The 20474-nt window shown below is 47.2% G+C and overlaps 2 protein-coding genes across 17 annotated transcripts in view; both read right to left on the minus strand.

The window, feature by feature from the left end:
• Positions 1-11319, minus strand: part of PRRC2C (proline rich coiled-coil 2C) — a 69309-nt gene extending 57990 nt beyond the window's left edge. For 13 of the 15 annotated variants that reach the window (XM_072932898.1, XM_030279700.4, XM_030279697.4 and 10 more), the window contains exon 1: positions 11179-11319. The gene's annotated coding sequence lies outside the window, so the exon portion shown is untranslated. Of the gene's footprint in view, positions 1-10555; positions 10695-10847; positions 10987-11178 lie in introns of those variants that run through there. The other 2 variants (XM_072932890.1, XM_072932889.1) reach the window with 2 other exon arrangements.
• A 1271-nt stretch (positions 11320-12590) lies between these two features.
• LOC100225686 (dimethylaniline monooxygenase [N-oxide-forming] 4) lies at positions 12591-20394 on the minus strand. 2 transcript variants are annotated; one of them, XM_072932903.1, is made up of 9 exons: positions 19919-20394; positions 18612-18767; positions 17476-17664; positions 16980-17142; positions 16474-16619; positions 15475-15674; positions 14940-15292; positions 14664-14733; positions 12591-13331 (listed from the first exon to the last, which is right to left on the minus strand). In XM_072932903.1, the coding sequence occupies exons 2-9, from the start codon at positions 18741-18743 to the stop codon at positions 12944-12946; spliced, it is 1641 nt and encodes a 546-aa protein (XP_072789004.1). In that variant the 5' UTR covers positions 18744-18767; positions 19919-20394; the 3' UTR covers positions 12591-12943. The 2 variants fall into 2 exon arrangements, with proteins under 2 accessions (XP_072789004.1, XP_072789003.1); XM_072932902.1 differs by having other exon boundaries at positions 16980-17239.
• Between the last annotated feature and the right edge of the window lie 80 nt (positions 20395-20474).

The raw sequence follows: 20474 nt of genomic DNA on the forward strand, positions 1-20474 counted from the left end.
ACCAATCCAGAAAGAACTTCCATACACTATTTTAAGCACACTACAAGTAGTGGAAGGGTAAAAACCATCATATACATATCCGTTATTTGTATCCAGCCATAACTTCACTTTTCTAAAAACAGCTTTCTTTCTGCGACACTGAACAATGTGGCTCAGGTAAATCCTGGAACCAAATACAATGACTAAAAAAAATTATTAAAAAAAATATATATAAAATTAAACTTTTTTCTCACAAATTCCATTGGTTTTAAGAGTCAGATGCTCCCAAATCAGTGTTAGTAATTAAAAAAAAAATTCACTGCACTCAAAAATGCAGCATTAAAAATTTCAGTTTTCATTTGAACTGTATACCTGGCAAATTTAGATTCTAGAACTGAAGAATCTGCCCACTGGTGTAAAATCTAAGCATAAGCTCCAGCTAGATACGAATTTTTGAAAAAAAAGATGTTTTGAAAAACAACTGTGTGATCTTCAGAAAAGAGACCAATTTAAATCAATTACAGAAACAGAATGCCAATTTAAAACAAAGAAACAGAGGATACTGGAGTCAAAGTACTTGGAACCCAAGAAAGCCTTTTTTGTGCTTTTTGTAACCCAGTCTCAAGGAATCCTATTATTTTAAAATGACACTCCAAAATACTGTGCAATTACTGAATACATGAGGTTTGGATGTGGTTTTGTATAGAGAAGGTTGCATACAGATAAAAAAAATGGAATTACAGTTAAACATCCTGACTTCATTTCTCTGATATGGATGTTTATCAACAATCTCTTCTTGATGGCTTTTTACTTTCAACTCTGGAGCTACATTTTTAGCCCAATTTTTATCTACAAAAACATAACAAGCGAACAAATACACAAAAGTTCTGGCCATTTATCCCAGTATTAAGAATTTTAAAGAACTTCTGCACTATCAGCTTAATATGACAGAGAAACAAGCTTGGAGAACCTCTGGTAACACTTGGATAGCAAAGGTATCTCTGACAAATCTAAGTATCTAATAAAGCCTCTCAAATCAGGATTTCCCTTCCCTCCAAGAGCCGCTTGCAGCAAGGTTCATTACCAAGCAGATTGCTGCTAAGCAGGCTGAAAACTGCAGGAAAATTCTGGGGACATCAAGCTTTTTCTTCATGTACCTCCATCACAGCTCTATGACATAAAAGAAGAGAAGCTCTTCAAATCTTTAAAGAGTTCTTGGGTAGATCTCAGTACAGTTCATTCTTGAACAAGACCCACACAAGTTTTACTTCCTTAGAAAGTCTCACTAATAAACTCTTCCATCTCTAGATTTTTGGCTCACTGGTTTCCAGCACAGCTTCAAAGAGGGCACAAAACACTGATTGTATGGACTCTATAAAGAGATTGGCAGCCAAGTAGGACAAGAAAACCCTTTAATCACCATCTCCTCTGTACCCATCTCCTCAGTGGGAAAACTGTAGGACAGGCACAATCTACAGTGGAGTTAACAGCCACCAAATGAAAAAATATCAAAATTAGTTTGGCTCTTCAGAACCAAGACACTCCATCCTGAGACAAAGCTGGAGCAAAGCAGGCTTTGCTAGTTCAATCGTTCCTCAAATAGCTCCTCTCTAAAGCCTAAGGAAGTCTTTCCAAAACTGAGTATGTCAGGTGGGAAACACACCAGGACACAAGGCAGCCATTTTAGGGCATCATCCCCACAGATGCATCTATAAATATGGAGTTTGTGGATGCAGAAATGGGCATCCACAAATACGTCTGCATCAATTCTAACAGACATGCAACAAGAGTCTAAATAGAGCTACTAAGCTAAGCAATGAAAAACAACCCAAATTAGCCACCCACAAAAAAACCCCTCTACTCAGAATCTAACATCACCACAATGCATATGTTACTTTGAACCAGCAATCTGTGGGAGCAAGCAAATCTGCTGCCTTAGAAAGCCTGCAAGGCATCTTGTTGAACCCATTTTCTGGGAGAAATACTGGTCACCTAAACCCTGGGTTTCCAACAGGAAAAGCAGCAAAAAACCACAACAGCTCAGGGAATTTTTGCTGGGAGCATTTTAAGACTAACATGGCACTAACCAAACTTTTATGATGCATATTCTATAAAAAAAATTATCTGTCAGTTCTATTCATTTTTTTCCTTGAGAACAACAACAAAAAAAATTTAAAACCCCACAGTTCCAAGTACAGCAAACCTCAAATTTGTCTTTATCCATAGATTTTAATATCTATTTAACTGTATGTGCATGAGTATTTCAACCAAACCACACTCCTGTGGAACAGCCCTGACAAAAGAAGCTTGATCAGCAGGCTCAATCAGAATCAGCATGACTTAAATGTGTCCACATAACAAGGGATTAAAAAGCCACAGACAGGTTAAACTCACACTGGCAATAAAACTGTAAAAAATGCACTGAGTATTTTCATATGTCACACAGCTGCTTTCTTTCAGCTAAGATGATTTCAGATACTTCTACTGCTTATGAAATTTTCTCCTTTTTAGGTGACCTCCGGTAATTGAGAGATTCTGGTCCCATCCCCTCCCCTCACAAGCAGAAATGATGCCAGTGCAGTTATTTAGGAACTCTGGGGAGAAATAAAGCAGTTTTCATTTCATTTAGTCAATTTTTTTTTGCATGTTTATATTCAGAGCATCAAGTAAATCTGTTCAGCATCCTCACATATATATCTAAATATTACCTAGAACAATGCAGTTAGCCAGGAACTCAATGCTTTCTATGTTTGTCTCTTTCTTCCATGTTTTACACCAACGGCCCGAGTATGGTCTTCAGCTTTTTACTGAGTAAGGAAAGCTGTTCATCAAGACACTTCTTATAGTTACTTCTGCCTTTTACATGGAGCTGAGGAGATAATTTATAGATGCACTCAAGCATAAATTTTATATTTATATAAATATATTTCAATATTATATAAATTCTTAAAACAAAATGCTGAAATTAGGAAGTTCCTCCCTAAAAATTTCACTCAGTTCTCAACTACTGCACATGCAGAAAATATAATACGCCTGTCTGCTGTAGCTTTAAAATTAAATACTGTTATTTTAAAGATAACTTTACAATTAAAATAGAAATTTATTTCAAAAATTATCTATTTTCAAAGTGGAGTATCAAACAAGGTAAAATTAAGAAACTCCCTTCAATGAATTTTGTGTCTAGTAATCCTTTAAATTTTCAGAGGTTAGATAATCAAGAAATGGTACAAGTATCACCAGAGATTTTGAACAAAAGCTCTTCCACTATTCTGTGAAAGCCCAACATCTGCCACCTCAAGAAGCAGGACTTTTAAGCAAGTAAGACTCCTACAGAAATCCTACTCTGGTGCTCAAGTACCTTGAAGAAGTGAAATACCTTATGTCCAGACTAAGCCTTAAGGCTCAAGTCCTTAGTAAAAAAAAAAAAACAAACAAATTGATGGCTGGTTTAAAAGATCTAGATAGAAGTGATTTTAATTTGGTTTCTGAGTTCAGAAAATTTACTTCGGCCATTTTTTTCAAACTTCTTTGCAACATGAGGAATAGTTCTTTAGGCTAACAGAGTGATGGAATTTGCATACAATCAAATAATACAGAGAAGGGACTTAAAGGTTGAAGTTGTGAACCTGATTGCACAGGCACCACAAAGTCATGAGGATCAGAAACCCTGGATGTGCCAAATGCACCTGGGTTCAGCATTCCACTCTACTGGAATGGCCCCACTCTGATCCTGGCAGAGGCACACCAGCCTCAACACTGCAGCACATCTTATTCTGTCTGTACAGTCAGTTTTGTAAGGCTGCACTTGTCCCTGAGAGCTTCCCACTGCTGAGGGAGGTGACGTGGAATCATGTGTAATTAAATTGTTCTCCACATGCCTGCTTGCAGATTCCAAGAGCATCGACCATCAGACTTGTCCATTTTTTTTCAGCACAATTCCCAGTTTGGGTTGAGGCACAGCAAGGCAGCAATGCAAAACAAACCTTATTGCTCACTGACACATAAATAAAAAGCTGCCAGAGGCCAAAAAGACTCCTAACTGCAGGATGAGAACACCACGGTGGAATATGGTGACGAGGTAAACGCAGCACATCCCTCAGTGGTACCCCAAGTGTCCAGTTCATTTTCTCATTCCTTCTACATGAACCAGACCAGTGGAGAGAAACTCAATACCACAACAACAGCTCAAGTGCAAATGAGGAGTTAACTACCAATACCCGAACTAGAGCATTCCTTCTAGTGTCAGCCCTTTTCAAATTAGCTGCGTTTCTTTGCCAGAAAGGATTTTTAAAGACATTCCAGCAAAGAAACTGACAGCAAGTGTCTCACCTAGGTCAGAACTAGCACTGGACAAAGGCAATGCACCAACCCAACTGGCCATGTGCTGACAATCCTCAGACACAAATTACAATTCAGATGTTTCAGAAGATAACTGAACATGCTGCAGCTAAAAATCTATTTTTCTCTGAAAACCTAACATTGCAGGCTTCTCTGCAGGTCACTTTTAGAGCAGGCTATTTCACTGCTTCTTAGCCTGACAATGTTTTTACAAGTCTATTCTGATTTCTTTGACACCAAGCATTAAGCAAATTTTTTGCAAGACAGATTTTTGATTTTCCAGTTTCATGCAGCTGGTTAAGAAACTTTCATAAATAGTAAAATTTTAATTGAGGCAGGAGTTTTGAAGTTCTGGAAGAAAGCCAGGGCCAGAAAAAAAAACCCCAAAGAGTTTCTATAGAATTACAGAGAGCATCATAATGATAAGCATTCTCATTATTTCTGGAAACAGAACAATGCAAGTGCTTTCGCCCAATTAGCTTTTCAACTTGCAGATGCCAAATGAGACTTATTTTTAAGATTTGCAAAACCATTTATTAAAGAAATTTCCATTATTTGGAAGAATGAGAAAACTTCAAAGCTCATAAAACTGAATCGTTGCCTATTTGAGCACAAGATAAGGGAATAAATTAAGGCAAATTCTTGCAGAAACAAGCTGTGTATCAAAGTGCAGGATTCAAACAACAGCCTGGAAGGCAGCATTTTCTCTGAATACAGAAGACTACTATGACCTGTCTTACCTGTCAGAAGGATTTTTAACTGAAAAAATTACAACTATTCACCAACTTCTTAACAGCTAATTTAGATTAGTTTATCCAGACCGCAGCAGCTCTCTGTAAAGGCATCTGTTAATGGTTAGGATCACAAACAATCCCACAAAAAACTACAAACACACTCAGCAGACTGTCACAAGCACCACTTTGTTTCTTGCTCAGCTGAACCACACCACCCAACAGAGCCTGGAAAGGCAAGAATATCAGCAAAGCCCTTCTTCCCACAGTGACGTGGGGAGTGCTCTCCTTGGCGGCATCCTGAGTACTGGCTGCTCTGTCAGGCTGAGAAAGGAGGACAAAAGACAAATCCACAGTGGGGCTACAGCAGCAGCCTCACAAGTCTCTGTGGTGAGCTGTCTGCTCCTCTGCAGGTGCTGCCTGGGGGAAGTTACCAGAACAGCTGAGCAGGAGTCTGCTCCCAAGTCGGTCCCAGTGATAAGCTGGTGCAGAACACTTCCTTCTAGGAAGGTGATGAAAGAAAATCAATAAGTACATGAAAAAAGACCAGATTCCCAACAGATGAGCAGAAGCTGCAGCATTTACAGCCAATGCCCATCTTTCCACTGTTTCGTTTTTCCCTTTCACTTTAATACTTACTGCAGAAGCATCTCTATTACAAACCCTCACTGAGCTGGTGGCACATTTTCAACCCTTCCCACCCACCCCATGTAGGCTTGGACACTGGAAGAGAGGAGGACAGATTAGGAGAAAAAAGTTAAACCACTCATTTGCTGGGAGTAACTCAAGGAATCTCTTAAAAAACTTCCATTTCCTGCTCCTTTACCCCACCTTCTAAGCCCCAGTGAAATAACTGATGTTTTTTCACAAAGAAGTGACACCTTTTTTCAGCGTTCTCCCCCAGGAACAACAACATTAAGCAGCAGATTTCTCATCACACTTTTCTGGATCTTCAAAGTATCCCTGACCTCAACTGCAAATAAATAAAAATTTTTAAACATAACTTGTTTTTCCTAAGCCCCTACTCATAAGTTAATCCTTAAATAAGAAATAATTACATTGAAGGGAAATTTTGGAAATTTGTTAGAAGCTGCTTTGAAATAATGTTGAGGTAAGCCCTTCTGTTTATGAGCTCCTACAGAATATTCTGACAGTGCACAAGAACCACTCTAGGGCTCATCCTCAAGTATTTCCCCTCTTCTTTACAACACACATGCCAAAATTAATCCCCTCTTTGCCACCTTTTCCCTGTCAATTCTTTTCTGTTCATATTTTCAAGTTATTTTTGTTGTTGAAGGGTCCAACCTGAAGGTGGAAGCACTCAACAATGGGAACCTACAGAAAAAAAGTTTTGAAGTCTTGTACAACCTCACCATTATATAAAAAAGTTCAAAACAGTTACTCTAATCAGTTATGTAATGACTTAAGCTACTTGTCACCATGTTCAAAACTTCCCACCTTGCCCAAATTCTTTACTGCCCATTACTCCATCACATTCCTAACCTGACTCATGTACATCAAAAATAAATATAATTTCTTCTCTGTATTAAAGAGATGTTACAGCATTTGAAGGTTTTTAAGATACTCCCACTGTGATAGTGACAGCCAGGACTGCCAAATGCTCCAGCTCGTAACACACTGCCAGTAACAGTAAAAAAAAATCTCACTGCAATGCATGTAAAGGTGGTAGAATTTTGTTCCTTGGTTTGGTCCAGCTTGGAGAGAGCTCATAGCCCCTTCTACCTACTGCCCATTATCCTCTGGATCTCTGGTTACATGCTTTTCCCTGTGACTCACTCATTTCTTGGAACAGACACATCTCCTTGTTCACTGAGGAATGCTCAGCATGGAAGAGATGCAGCTGCCAACACCACACTGACAACAGCTCTGGACAACACCAGTTAATTACAGTAAGGGTCGACTTCAGACCTCTGCTTTAGACTGGGTTTGACCACAAAACAAAGGGAAAAAAAGATGAGAAGCTAAATTTAAAAAGCCTTATCAGCATAGGCAGCTTTATGCATCTGTCTCTCAGCACTCCAGAATCCATTTTCCATGGAAGTTAACTTGCATCTGCCAAATGGCTGCAGATGAGCTTTAACATCTTCACTTGCTCTTGGTTCTCTGTTTATTCTGTTCAGAAAAAAAACCAACCCACACATCCCTTGACGCTTTACTTTCAAGATGCAGTAAATAATTCAGACTCAACACGTTGTCAAAATACTTATAAAGGAATTTTTTGTTGTCCAAAGCTCTGTGTGTCCTACAAAGCTCCGTCCATACTGGTGGCTTCATCTGTGGCATGAAAAACATCTCTTAACCAAGGTGACTCCAGCAAAGCAACCACTTAGAAATGCCACAAGCCAAAGACTAGCTTTTCTTGCTAAAACATATCTTTCTTATTTGCACTGTCAAGGAAAAATGTTCTTGTTCCTTTTCATCAGAGGACTTCTGCTGTGCACCTACACAAAGCAGACTGTCCTAAACATAACTAAAAAACAAGCCCTGTAAATCAGTTATTTATTTTATTTCAAAATGAAAGCATCAATTCACTGGTATTAAGACTAAAGCACTTCAGTGGAATATCTGTTGAGTTTGAAACAGAAGTCCTAAAGCACTATCAGGTCTTTAATTGAGAGAAAATTACTGGGTTCTCAAACAAAACACCAATGTTGCTGCACTTCCACCTTAGCTGAAGGTTCAAACCATTTTAAGTACATATTAAATCATTACTGTTGCAAACATTCCTTAAAATTGTAACTGTAGATTGAAATAGTAAGTTAAAATTTACAGACAATAAAATCTAGCAACAGTCACATGTTTAAAAAATACGAATTTTAAACCAAGGTGTAGTGGTTTATTCAATTTCATGAGGACAGCCTGAAAAGGGCTGCTTTTCTAAGCAAATAACTTGGTTTGCTAACTTAAGCAAGCAGTGCAGCAAAAAATGGGCAGCCTGATCACTGTCAAACTACAATTTACAGCCCAGCTACATAAAATCCCAGTAAGGCTGCCATTTCACTTAGGAATCAGCTGTACATGGATTAAATTGGTATTTAGGAGACTCCTCTCAGCTACCCAGGACTGGGTGATGCCCCAGTTCTCCAGGCAGTACTTGTGCATCTGTTGTAGCTGAACATGAAGTGCAGCCACTCCTGTCTCTGATGCTGGAAGACCCTGAAAATGAAGCCCACGTTATTTTCAAATAAACATCAGTTAAAATTTATCACCATCATCCTTCAGACTGAAGACTTGTGAGGCTGATTCTGCACTCTAATTTTCCCATTAATCAAGACAGTGTCAGATAATTTAAACCACGAACAATGTGAATGTTAAACAGTTTCTCCCTTTAGTATGTGTTTGCAATCTGTAACAGACAAGCTCGTTAGCATTGACTTAGAATGTTATGTAATGGCTGAGGTATTTGTAATAAAAACAGTCTATTTCTGTTAGCCTGTTCTTCATAGACATAAAAGCTGTCTTCATCTGATTTTTATTAGGACTTCATCTTCTTCTGCTCTTGACGCATTTTTTAAGACTCCTGTGTACTCCATTTTCATTTCACCAATACTCAGTATTATTTTCTCCCATGTCCTCACCTGAATTTCAGCTTTTATTTTTACACTACTTTCACCCGTGAGCTTCTACTGGGTTTTGTAAAACCCAAACGCCAATGAGAGCGTGAGGCTGAGCAAAGGAAAAATTTCCTGCAGAAGATGAACTGGTTCTACCAGTAAAACACCACCAGCAGTGCTGTCATTACAAGCCCAGCATCCATCCTCAGCTAGTGGGAAGGTGCTGCATTTTCATGTGGTGGTGTTTTTCCCCCTCAAACCCTGCACTACTGCAGGAGCCTCTGAAGAGAAGCGTTTTTCCTTCTCTCACACCCCCAATCCACTACACAAGGGTTTACTCCTCTGAAAGAGCACACTGTGCAAGGCTTGAACTCTTCTGCAAGATTTTTATCTCCTCATTTTATCCACACCATCCCTTATATGGCATTTATCCTAGCCTCTCTCCACTCTCACATCCCTGCTGCTCCTTCGCCTGGAAATCAGTCTGGAACAAAGGAATTGTATTCCCACTCCTGCAAGGACACCTGGCTGAAACTGGCCCCACAGAACAGAATCCTACTTTGACTTCCATTCTTTCTCTCAATTGCCAGCCAGCATTCATTCAGACAGCCCCAAACCCACAGGGAGCTCCCTTTGGAATTGCATCATCTCTCCCTTGCTGACTGGGGCCTGTTGCACTTTCCCTAGGGACACAGGACCTATGGAAGATATATCCCATAAATCTGTAGCACTGGGGCAAGAGCCCAAGTTAAAACTGAAGACTGATGTTACTGTTCAGCTCTACAAAAAAAACCAGGACTCCCATTATGGAAAGTCTAAATAAGAGCAAAGATATTATAAATTGCTACTAAACTGCCAAGACATAGAATATTTATATTACCAAGACTCACAGAAGCAACTGTATATTGAGTTATACATATTTCATGGGCTATTATCTACAAAAGCCAAGAAGTTCATACAGGCAATGTATCCACACAGCAAGGCCGAGCTTGAGGTGGCAGACAGAGCCTCAATCCTGACCTCCAAGCAGTGGCCTAAGAGAGAACCAAGCTCTCACTTCAATTTAAAGAGCAACCTCTCAAGCCCACATCACCAAACCACCTTTCCACAGAACATTCCTCCAGTTCAAGCAACTCCCAAGACTTTGAGGTTCTTTATTCTCAAGAAAATGGTGGCAGAGTTGCAGCAAAACACCACAAAATTAATGCAGAAGCAAAATTCTCTAGACTATAAAATTAAAAAAAACCCCAAAACACTCTGATAGCCACACAGCTCCTGTCAGTATCAAAGGACAATCCTTTTGTTTCTCATACATGGACAAATGAGATCATGTCCTGTTTCCTGCCCCTTCAAAAGCAGTTTCTTGCCTGAGCAGAGCTCTCTAAGATCAGACATCAAGTAGGCCAGGTGCCTCATTGCACAAGAAACAGAACTATTAAAAATCACAGCCCCATTCCTTCTGTCGGAAATATTGCTCATTTCCAGTAATATACTATTTAACCTCAATAATCAGGGCAAGAAGGAGAAACGGTCCTTCCTTGAAAATACTGACTTCAAGACGTTCCACCAAATAATATATTTACAGAAGACCCAGGAGAAACACAAAAAGGAAGAAAACCCACCCTGAGTTCCATTCAGGGCTCAGCATCATGCTCTCGTGCATGTCCCCTTCCTCAGGAAGAGGGCCTGAACTGCAAATTATCTTTTCGCCTCAAAATTTTCAATCCCTGCATCCCTGGATTATGCCCACTGCAGACCAACCGCCTGAATTTCAGCCGTGTCATCTCACCACGCTCTCACCATCCTTGAAGCACTATCCACCCAGGAGAACACCCCTGGCTCTGCCCACCCCAGCCCTACAAACCCCGGGAGCACAAACAATGCCTTCCTTCACTCAGTCCCGCACCAAACTACCCAAGAACTGCCTTTTACCATAGGCGAAGAGTCAAAGAACCGCGGATGCGAATTTCAGAGTTGGAAAAGCGAGGCGCCTCGCCTCCAGCAGCCCCAAGACGAGGCTGCTCGCCCCGCGCGTTCTTGCGGGAAGAATCAGAGTCGCGAAGTGAGCGCCAATGCACGCAGGGCGCCTTCCCCGAGGAACCTCCGGAGCAGAGCGAAAGGCAGGGAGAAAGAGGAGGGGAAGAGAGGAAGGAGGAGACCAAGCGCCGTTAAAAAAAGGAGAAAAACGAGGGGTAAAAAAGAGGCCGGGAGCAGGAAGCAGTACCCCCGCAGGAGCGGTCCCGGCGAGCCGCCTCTCCCGCCGGCCCCGGGCGCGGCCCGGGCTGAGCCCGGCGGGGCGCGGCCGGCCCCGAGCGCCAATGCGGGGCTGCCCGGCGCACCCCGGCCCGGCTCCCGGCGCCGCTGCCCGCCCCGCCGAGCCCGGCGGCGGTGCCGGCCCGGGACGCCCCTCACCCGCCGGCCGCGGGCCCGCCCGGGCGGAAGCCGCCCCCGCCCGGGGCCATGCGGCGCAGGCCGCCCGCCCGCTCCTGCCGGTGCCGTGCCGCCACGCGAGCCCGCGCTGCGCCGCGGTGAAGCGGAGGAGCCCCGGCGCTTACCGGGCGCGCAGGGCGGCGCTCGGCTGCCCGCGGGTCCCGGTGCCGGCGGGGCCGCTGTCTCTCCCGGCGCCGCCGCCTCGGCCGCTCGCACACAGGGGCCAAGATGGCGGGCGGCCAAGCCGGGCGCCAACGACGTCTGACGTCATCGCGCACAGCGCGAGCCGCCGGCCCCGCCCCCGCGCCGCCGGTCACGTGACAGCGCCGTGCCGCAGTCGCGCGGGCTCCCGGGGACGGGTGCGCCCCCTGGCGGCGCGGGGGCGGGGCGGGGCCGCGCCGGGCGGGGCCTGTCCCGGTCCTGTCCCGGCCCCGTCCCGGTCCTGTCCCGGTCCTGTCCCGGCCCCATCCGGGTCCTGTCCCGGTCCTGGCCCGGCCCCGTCCCGGTCCTGTCCCGACCCCGTCCCGGTCCTGTCCCGGCCCCATCCCGGTCCTGTCCCGGTCCTGTCCCGGCCCCGTCCCGGTCCTGTCCCGGCCCCGTCCCGGTCCTGTCCCGGTCCTGTCCCGGCCCCGTCCCGGTCCTGTCCCGCTTCTGTCTCAGTCCTGTCTTGGCCCCATCCCGGTTCTGTCCCGGTCCTGTGCCGGTCCTATCCCAATCCTGTCCCTGTTCTCTCCCGCTTCTATCCTTGTTCCTATCCAGGTTCTATCCCTGTTCCTATCCCTGCCCCATCCTGGTCCTGTCCCGGTCCCATCACGGTTCCCATCCCGCTTCTGTCCCTGTTCTGTCTCAGTCCTATCCTGGTCCCATCCTGGTTCCTATCCTGCTTCTATCTCTGTTCCTATCCCAGTTCTATCCCTGTTCCCAGTTCTATCCCTTTTCCTATCCCAGTCCCATCCTGGTCCTATCCCAGTTCCATCCCAGTTCCATCCCAGTTCTACCCTGGTTCCTGTGCTGGTCTTATCCCAGTTCTATCCCAGTTCCTATCCTGGTTCTATCCCGGTTCTACCCCGGTCCCATCCCGGTCCTATCCCAGCCCCATCCCAGTCCTATCCTAGTTCCCATTCTGGCCTCATCCTGGTCGCATCCCATCCCCATCCCTGTTCCCATCCCTATTCTCATCCCAGCCCCATCCTGGTCAAATCCTGGCTCCATCCCGGTTCTGTCCTCTTCCCATCCCTGTCCTATCCTGGTCCCATCCCTGGCCCCATCCCATGAATTCATGGTTCCCTATAATCCTAAGGCTGCTCAGGCAATGTCGGGGATGCCTGCTTACTTGGATTTGTCACTCTATGTATAATTTATTATTAGATACCATGACATTAACATATATAACATTTCTGCTATACCTTATTTGTTGATATTTCTGTCTATACAATGGATAGATTATATATACAAGGGCAAGACTCTCCCCTCTGCCACAGCTCGGGATCCACCTCACACACCCTGATAATAAACCATTAATAAAACCATCAGTAAAGACCAGATCTGTGAGGTTTATTTGTGGCTCCCTCCTTCACGTCCTGAAAGTTACTGGACACAGAAGTGGCTCTCACAGTTTATGTTTCATGAAATCTCAAGGTGGTGTGGGCCTTGCCCAGATTTCAGGGAGCAGGGGGGAGGAGGGCTGGCCTCATATTCAGCAGTTCATCCCAGAATGGTTCAGGGTGAACACTCCGCGTCACTTTTGGTGAAACATCAGCAGGAGGTGGCTGGACACACTCAGCCCCCGGGTCCAGGCTGCTGCTGGTGCCAGCTCCAGCCCTCTGGCAGCAGCTGGCACAGCTTTGCACCATCCCCACGTCACCTGGCATCGCGTCTCTCCAGGTTCTTCTACAGCTGGGGACCTGCCCGGGGGCTCCAGCCTGGCTGGGGGGATTTAGAGAAGAGCCAAGCTGCTGTGAGAGCTGCTGGCAGAGCCAGGAGGCACATCCAGCACCAGCCCCAGGAGCTGCTGGAGCTCTCATCCAGCAGCCGCGCTCCCAAGGGCTTCAGCGAGCGCTGCCACTGGGTCAGGATGGCAGCTCTGGCCCCGCTCCACCTGCCCCGTCCCACCAGCCGGTACTGGTAGGGGGAGCAGGGCCCAAAAAAGATGGCCAGGGCCAGCTGGGGGTCTGTCAGCAGCAGCCTCGGCACGCTGGGCTTGACGCCAGCACACGCAGCGATTTTGTCCACGTAGCTGATAAAACTCATCTTCAGGTTCTCCCTCTCAGACGGTTTCCTTCGATGGGACATGAGAAATAAAAGTCAGATGGCATCATCCTGTCTCAGTTCCCAGCTCCATGGAAAGCAAAGGCCTCAGGCTCAGACAAAAGGTGAGCCCCAGTCTCTGGGGCAGAGCTCTCTTAGCCCCAAACAAAGCCAAAGATGCTGAGAGAGCCTCTGTGGGGTTAGTGCCAGCAGTTCCCGGGGGCAAGGGATAAGCAGGAGCTTGTTTTGTCTCTGCAGCATAGTTGTGGCTTCAAAATCAGCTCTAACTTAACAGTAGCATTGTTGTAATGCCACAATGCTGCTACGTCCTTCCCTGAAGTTCAGGGCGGTGGATTTGGCTGATTTTGAGAAGTAGATATTTAGACTTTCAGAGATAAGGATGCCAAGAGGACTGGGGAAATCTGGGAAATGCAGAAAGCTTCCCATGCTAAGAGGGACCTCCAGGATTTCTCTGCTTGAAACCTTATCTCCCTCACAGAAGGGAGATATCTGCTTCAGAAAATTCGGAGACAGCCTCAAGTTTGCTTCCCTTGCACCTCAGGCTTCCATATTTCTGTGTAACAGCAATTTCCATATTTCTGCGTAACAACACCATGGTGCAGTCATTGGGGCTCCTGGTCATAATCCCTGTGGCTCTTTTTTGTCCCAGCTTTTCCCCAGTGTCCCCCAGAGCCAGCACTGCCCTGTTGGCAGACCCAACCCTGGGGTCCTCTCCTTGCTTCATCATCATCCATCCCACATCCTCGAGGACACATCTCCACCTGCTGCAAAATCCCAGTGCCCACGAGGCAGGCTGTCAGCTCCCACACACACTGGTGGGACACTCACCTGGACCTGCCAAAAAGTGACACAAAAAGTGACACCCACACCGCCCATCCATGGCGGGGCTCTGGACGGAACCCAGCTCTCCCCTCTGCCCAGATTTGGGAGGGAGAAGCCACGAGATGGCACCCTCAGTCTGGAGGAAACCAAACCTTCATCTTGACGTGCTGGGAACAAGGACATGGCTTGGAGGCCTGGCACATGGGGATCTCCAGAGAATGGCAGAGAAAGGGAGGGAGCAAAGGAGATGGGAAGAGAGGGAAGGGGAGCTGCAGGCCCTGGTCTTGTCATAAACTGCTCCAGAGAAGCTTACGGTGTCTTGTTCCATAAAGGAAGCATTTTCCCAGCTGAAAATGGGAAAATGTTTTCCCAGTTTTCCCACTGCGGGTGGTGAGGTAATAAATGCAGAGTTGGGTGTCCTGAGCAGGTCCCTCCCATGCCTGCCATCGATCCCTCCCTTCCCCGAGCTTATCCTGGCACACAGAACGTGTCTCATCCCAAGTGCAGGAGTGTCACACACCTTTTGACTGGTGGTTTCCTCTTCAAAACTTCAGCCATCATCCTGTGGGGGGGAGGCAGCTTGTTCCAGCCTGAGAACAGAGAAACCAGCAAGCTCCAGCAGCACCTTTAGAGAAAATGGTCAGCCCCTTCCAGAGGTCCCAGCACCTTTCCCGAGGTGTGGGATGCAGCTGGTGGGCAGAGGCTACCCATGGAGCTGAAAAATGCCCTAAGCTCTGTGGGCAGCAGCTCAGGCTGCCCCAAGCCTCCCAGCCAGAAGATCTCCCCCATCTCCTACCTGCAAAGACCCCTGTGACCCAGCGAGCCTGCATTTCTGATCCCACCATAATGGAGCCTGTCAGCTGGATCAAACCAATGATGGCCAGCGTGGGCTTTTCCAGCTGGGGAGGGAAGACGCAGTTGTAGAGGGAACGGTTGTCCTCGATGGTGCTGCGAACAGACTCCTCAAGGAAGGGGAAGGAAAAGTTGTAGCCCGTGGCAAAGAGCACCACGTCAATGTTTTCTTCAGTTGTCCCATCTTCGAAAACAGCAGAGCTTTCAGTGAACTCCTTCACGTTTGGCTTCAACACCACAGTCCCAGAGAGGAGGCAGAATGGCAGCTCTTCATTGATAATCACCTTAAATTTGGAGCTTGCAGCAGGGAAAAAAGGGCAGCAGTGTTAGCATCTGGGAGGGACTTAAAATGACTTTTTTATGGTCAAAATTCCCCTCCAATGCTTTGCTATTCCACAAATATCTCCCAAGACTGAAAATTAAGCCTTTCATATTATAAAGACCCCTTGAGCACCCAACAAATAAATCAGAAAAAACACCTTTTGCTGGAAGCCAAGCCATAGTTTGTGTGGTTGAACCATGAATTGAACTTCCGAAACGTGATCCTCCTTGTGAGGGCTGATGGGAGAAGCCACTCCAGGAGGGAGTTGAAACGGGTGTTGCCGACCATGTCCAAGGGGAAGCCGTGGTCTGAGACCCGACTGACGACCCACGTGTGGCTCCTGGTGCTGAGGAACACCTGGGAGAAAAGGCAGGTCTCAGCCTCCTGCCCAGGCATTTCATCGGTTTTGCCCTGAGTGTCAAATCCCATCTCCTGCACTTGAGCCAACACAGTTAATCCAAGAGAAGGAGATGACATCCAGATGAACCAGACAGTTTGGGTGGCTCTCATGCAGTTCCCACAGCTGCTCAGTTGCCAGTCCTCAGGTAGCCCAAACTCTCCAGGAGTTGCAAAGCTTCTTCAAGTGCCCTCAGTGAGAAGTGGAATTTATTGAGGAACTTGGCAGCAAAGGTCCCTGTGGTACCTTGAGCTGATGCCTCAGGTTTTAGTTTTTATATTTTTCAGATTCTGTGTTGCTTTAGTGTGTGGGTCTGGGCTTCATATTAGGGGATGGTGAGCTTTTCACAGAGTAGGGAGAAAAAACAATTCCTTCTCCAGCTGGGGACCAAGAACAAATGATCCAAAAATATCAGACCCAAGAGCATAAACAACATGGGCTGAAGAGAGGAAAACAAGCAGGATGGGACTTCACGGGCTAAAGCTGGAATCAGACAATTAACTCCAATGTGCAAATGGACAAGAACTTATAAAAGTGAGAGACCCCATAACTGATTGTGAATTTTGTGGCCATTTTGGTTCATTTTGGATGCAGCCCTGGCTGGGCTCTTGTGCTGCCCAAGGTGGATCCATTGAGGCCTCCTAATAAATCCCTACTTTAGTCTTTAGCTCTGTCTAGTCTCTGTTCTAGGTCAGCCTTCAGAAGGCATGAGAGCCACTGGCTCTCAGAGATCCTGTCTGGACCACCATGGAGCTGTACCTTGGCAGCCACATGGCTCAGCTCCACGGAGAGGTCACCGCCAGTGTTGCCAATGCCAACCACCAGGACACGTTTTCCTCGGAAATCCTGCACATCTCTGTACTCCCGGCTGTGCAGGCACCGGCCTTTGAAGCGACTTTCAATGCCTAGGCAGAGAGCAGGGAGCATCTCCTACTGCCAGATACATTTACTTGCCTCAGCCACGTACCCAGATCCTCTGCAGCCCCCAACTCTCCCTGCTCCCCTCCCCTGGCAGCTGAGAAGCCCATGGAAATCCCCTGTACCTCCTCAGCTCAGTCCTGCTTTGCAAATCCTAAAGGAAAAGCCTGGATGCACCTTTACAAGATGTTTTTCCCATTCCCTGCAATGCCCCTCACCATTTCCACGGGGTCAGGGTCCTGCCTGCTGCAGCGTGGGGGCTTCATGGAGCAGGCAGGTTCGCAGAGCAAAATCCAACCAGGGGACCCATGGGTGCTGGGGGAAACCACTGCTGGGACAGGGCTTACCTGGGAAAGAAGCCAATGGCAAGTAGGGCTCCTGGTAGTGGCCGGTGCAAACCATGACAGCGTCGAAGACGTGGGACTCACGGACACCATGGGTCTCGGTGACCACCTCCCACTGGCCTGAGGTGCCGAAATCCGGGCGCTTCCTCATGCTGAGAACTGTTGTCTTGCACAGAAGCCCAACAGAACAGCAGTCAGGGATCACGCCGTGTTTCGGAGACGTGCCTGTGAAAGGCTGGGGCTGCTGGGAGCAGGCTGGGTCCCTGGGGAGGCATGTGTCACTTCTGAAGGTGTTAAACCCCACCCTGCACCTTTCCCCTGGTGATGGCACTGGTGGGCAAGCCTGTGTTAAACCAGCCTTATTTAAAACATGGGGCTTAAAGGCAGGACGCCAAAGGCACGTGGTCCTTGCGGGCTGGCACCTGGCCTTGTCCCGTCCCACCTCCAATCTGCAGCTACCCATGGCTCTTCTCCCCGTGGCTTTGGGCTCCCTGCTCACCTGGAAGCGTATGTGCCGCAGGAGGTCGAAGTGCCGGGCGTACATCCTGAAGTATTCCAGGACCAGGCTGTGGGGCAGGTAGTTGGGAAAATCCTCGGGGAAGGGGAAGTCGCTGAAGCAGGACATCTCCTTAGAGGTGTTGGTGATGACTGAGCGGTACACAGTGACCCTCCTGCTGTCTGTGGAGTCCTGTGTGAAGCCAGTGGTGATGTTTCCAGGTGTGCAGGGGAAGACTTTCTCCCCATCAAGTGTATGAACATTTTTCTTCCTCAAGTTTTGGTACAAGGAATAAGCCAGGACTAGGATCTGGAGACAATCATTACTTGTCCCTCTGTTGAATTAAGCCCTTTTCTGACCCAGAGATGGGGCAACCGAGAGGTGTTTTAAAAACTTTTATTCCATTTTCAGTCTCATGTGAAGGGTGAGACAATACAGATGTTTTAATTTTCACTATTACAATCAGAAGTCAATTATTTCTTAATTACAATACATTATAAGCATTTCTTGGCCTATCAGTTTTTGCTACACCATGCTGTAGATGCCTTAAAGCCAATCATCTAGAATTACCCCTCATAAATCCTACTAAAATGCATCTTTCATAGTTCTATTCCTCCAAAGTATTTATTTTTATTTGCAAGGCCATCCTTTGAAACTTGTTTCTAGCTCCATTTCTCTCTCAACAATGTCTGTCCTGTTCCAGGGCATTTCTAAGTCAGCTTTTCTTATCTCAAAGTTTGCCTACAGGTGCACACTATGTGAGCCTTCTGCCAGGTTTCGAGAATTCTCTACAAATCCATTCCCCACATTTCCCCCTCTCTCTTGAAAGGAAAAAAACTTCTTTGATGGCTTTGTTTAACATTTGCTGTGCACAGTGAAGTACGCAAGGCACAATCACTGACATTGTCACTATAACAATCAATGCAGATAAACCTATTTTGCAAAGCTCCTTTATCTAAGGTGCAAAACTTCATCCATTTCCCACACCCTTCATTTCCTTCTCCATCCTCCAGTCAGGAGGAGCCCCATGAGTGGGACAGGGACAATCCCTGAGGGCGTGGCCACCCTTTCCTCTTTGCTGCAGTCCAAGAGCATCCAAGGAAGGGGACAAACCTGGGGACAAACCAGAGGGCACTGACCGTGTAGCGCCAGATGCCGCCGATGTCCTCGCTGCTCTCGAAGCAGGTGGGCTCCAGCCCCTCATCCAGGCAGCACTTGACAGAGGCCAAGCCCCCAGCCCCAGCCCCGATCACGGCCACGCGCCGGACCATGCTGGCCTACAGCTGTGAGAGCAGCTGGAAACACAACAGCCCAGGCATCAGCAGAAACACCAGTCCCTTCTTCCCATCCCAGCAAACCCCCCCGCTCTGCTCTGGCCGCAGGTGTCCATGAAGGAAAACTGTCCTGGGAGAAAGCCGTGGCCAGCTGCTGGTGCAAGTGCTGTGCACAGATCTTGCTTGTTGCCCTTCCTGCTGTGCTAAACCCACTTTGGGGCTCCAGGAATCTCCCTTCTCCATGGGAAAAGGAGGCACTTTTAAACCTCGCTGTTCTGCCGCTTCAATTTCTTCTCTTTTCCAGCCCAAACCAGGGCATGCAAAGAAACTGCAGCCATCTTCTTCTGCCTGCACAAAGCTATTGTCCTGAAACCTTTGGGAGAAGCAACTCCAGCCAAGCTGGCTCGTTTTCATGCTTTCCTTTTTAACTTCCCATTAAAGAGCAATCTCTTGAAAACAAAAAGGGTTTAAAAAGAGGGGAAAAAAGCAAAGCAATGCCTGACTGAGCAGGAGCACGGCGCAGCCATTCAGAAGTTAGACAGCTCTGTGAAAGCAAGGCTAGGATTACAGGATATACAAAAGGTAAGAAACCGCGGAAACGCTGGATATAAATGGGAGGAACTCAAAGCTGGGATGTGTAAACTGAGCTGCACCAAGCTTGACTGGAAAGCAAAGAAACTAGGAAAAAATGAACCCACGGGAACTTTGATTAGATAAGAAATACTGCTACTGCAGGGTCTGCAAAAAAAGTAATTTATAACTTTTTATATGGGGTTTGTGTCAAAAAGTAAATTAACATAAATAGTAACTGGAGGAAACTGAAGAAAGCAAGGGAAAAATGAGGGAGGTGCAAAACAACCCCTTTGGCATCTACAAGCCTGGCCTGAGCCACTCCTTGATCTGCAGGAACAGGGCAGGACATGCCCACAGCCACCTGCCTTGTTTCTGGAGCCTTCTTTGGCTTCAGGAAATGGCAGGCAAGCTCAGTGTGCTCAAATCACCCCACTTTTCCAATGCTGCCTGCGGATGGTTTTACTCCAGAGGGTTCCTGCAACACCCCTCTCCCCCCACCAGCAGCAAGGCAAAGCCAGCAGTGAATGCCAAAACCCTGGAGAGCTGTCTGCCCACTTTTAAACCCTGCCAAACCCCCCCAAGAGAAGCGAGGAGCAAACCTTGCAGGACAGCACTGCGCCTTCGCTGCTCTGCCCTCGGCCGAATTTCCCTGGAGTTTCTCTGGCCGTGGATTGAAGGGAAGGCTGAAGTCCAGGCAGCTCGCCTCAGCTCTTGCACCACTGACCTTTACACCTGCATTCCCCCGCCCTGTGGGCTTAAATGCACTGGAAGAAAGTTCTCAACCTCCCCGTGGCAGTGCCAGGTGAAAATTCAGAGATAATCCCAAAGGGAGCACGCTTGCAAGGATTCCCACGCTGTAACTTGTCATTGCTCCAGCCCAGGCAGCAGTGTGGGGTTGTCCTGACCTATTCCCTTTTGTGGTGCCAGTGCTGGGCTCGTGTTCCCTTGGCATCCCCAGCAGATCAGCAGAACACGCTCCCTCGGCAGCAGACAGTGTGGATGTGGGACATGGAGCACTGTGCAGCCCCATTTCAGAGGGTCAGGGAAAGCCCTGAGAGCCCCAGCCCTGTGAGCTGCCCACAGCCTTTGGTGGCACGGCCCCAGCTCAGACACGGGCTCTCCCTCCCTGCTCTTCCCATGCACACAAGGAAAGGA

Source organism: Taeniopygia guttata, chromosome 8 (genome assembly GCF_048771995.1).
Source record: "Taeniopygia guttata chromosome 8, bTaeGut7.mat, whole genome shotgun sequence".
NCBI classification, from domain to species: Eukaryota; Metazoa; Chordata; class Aves; order Passeriformes; family Estrildidae; genus Taeniopygia; species Taeniopygia guttata.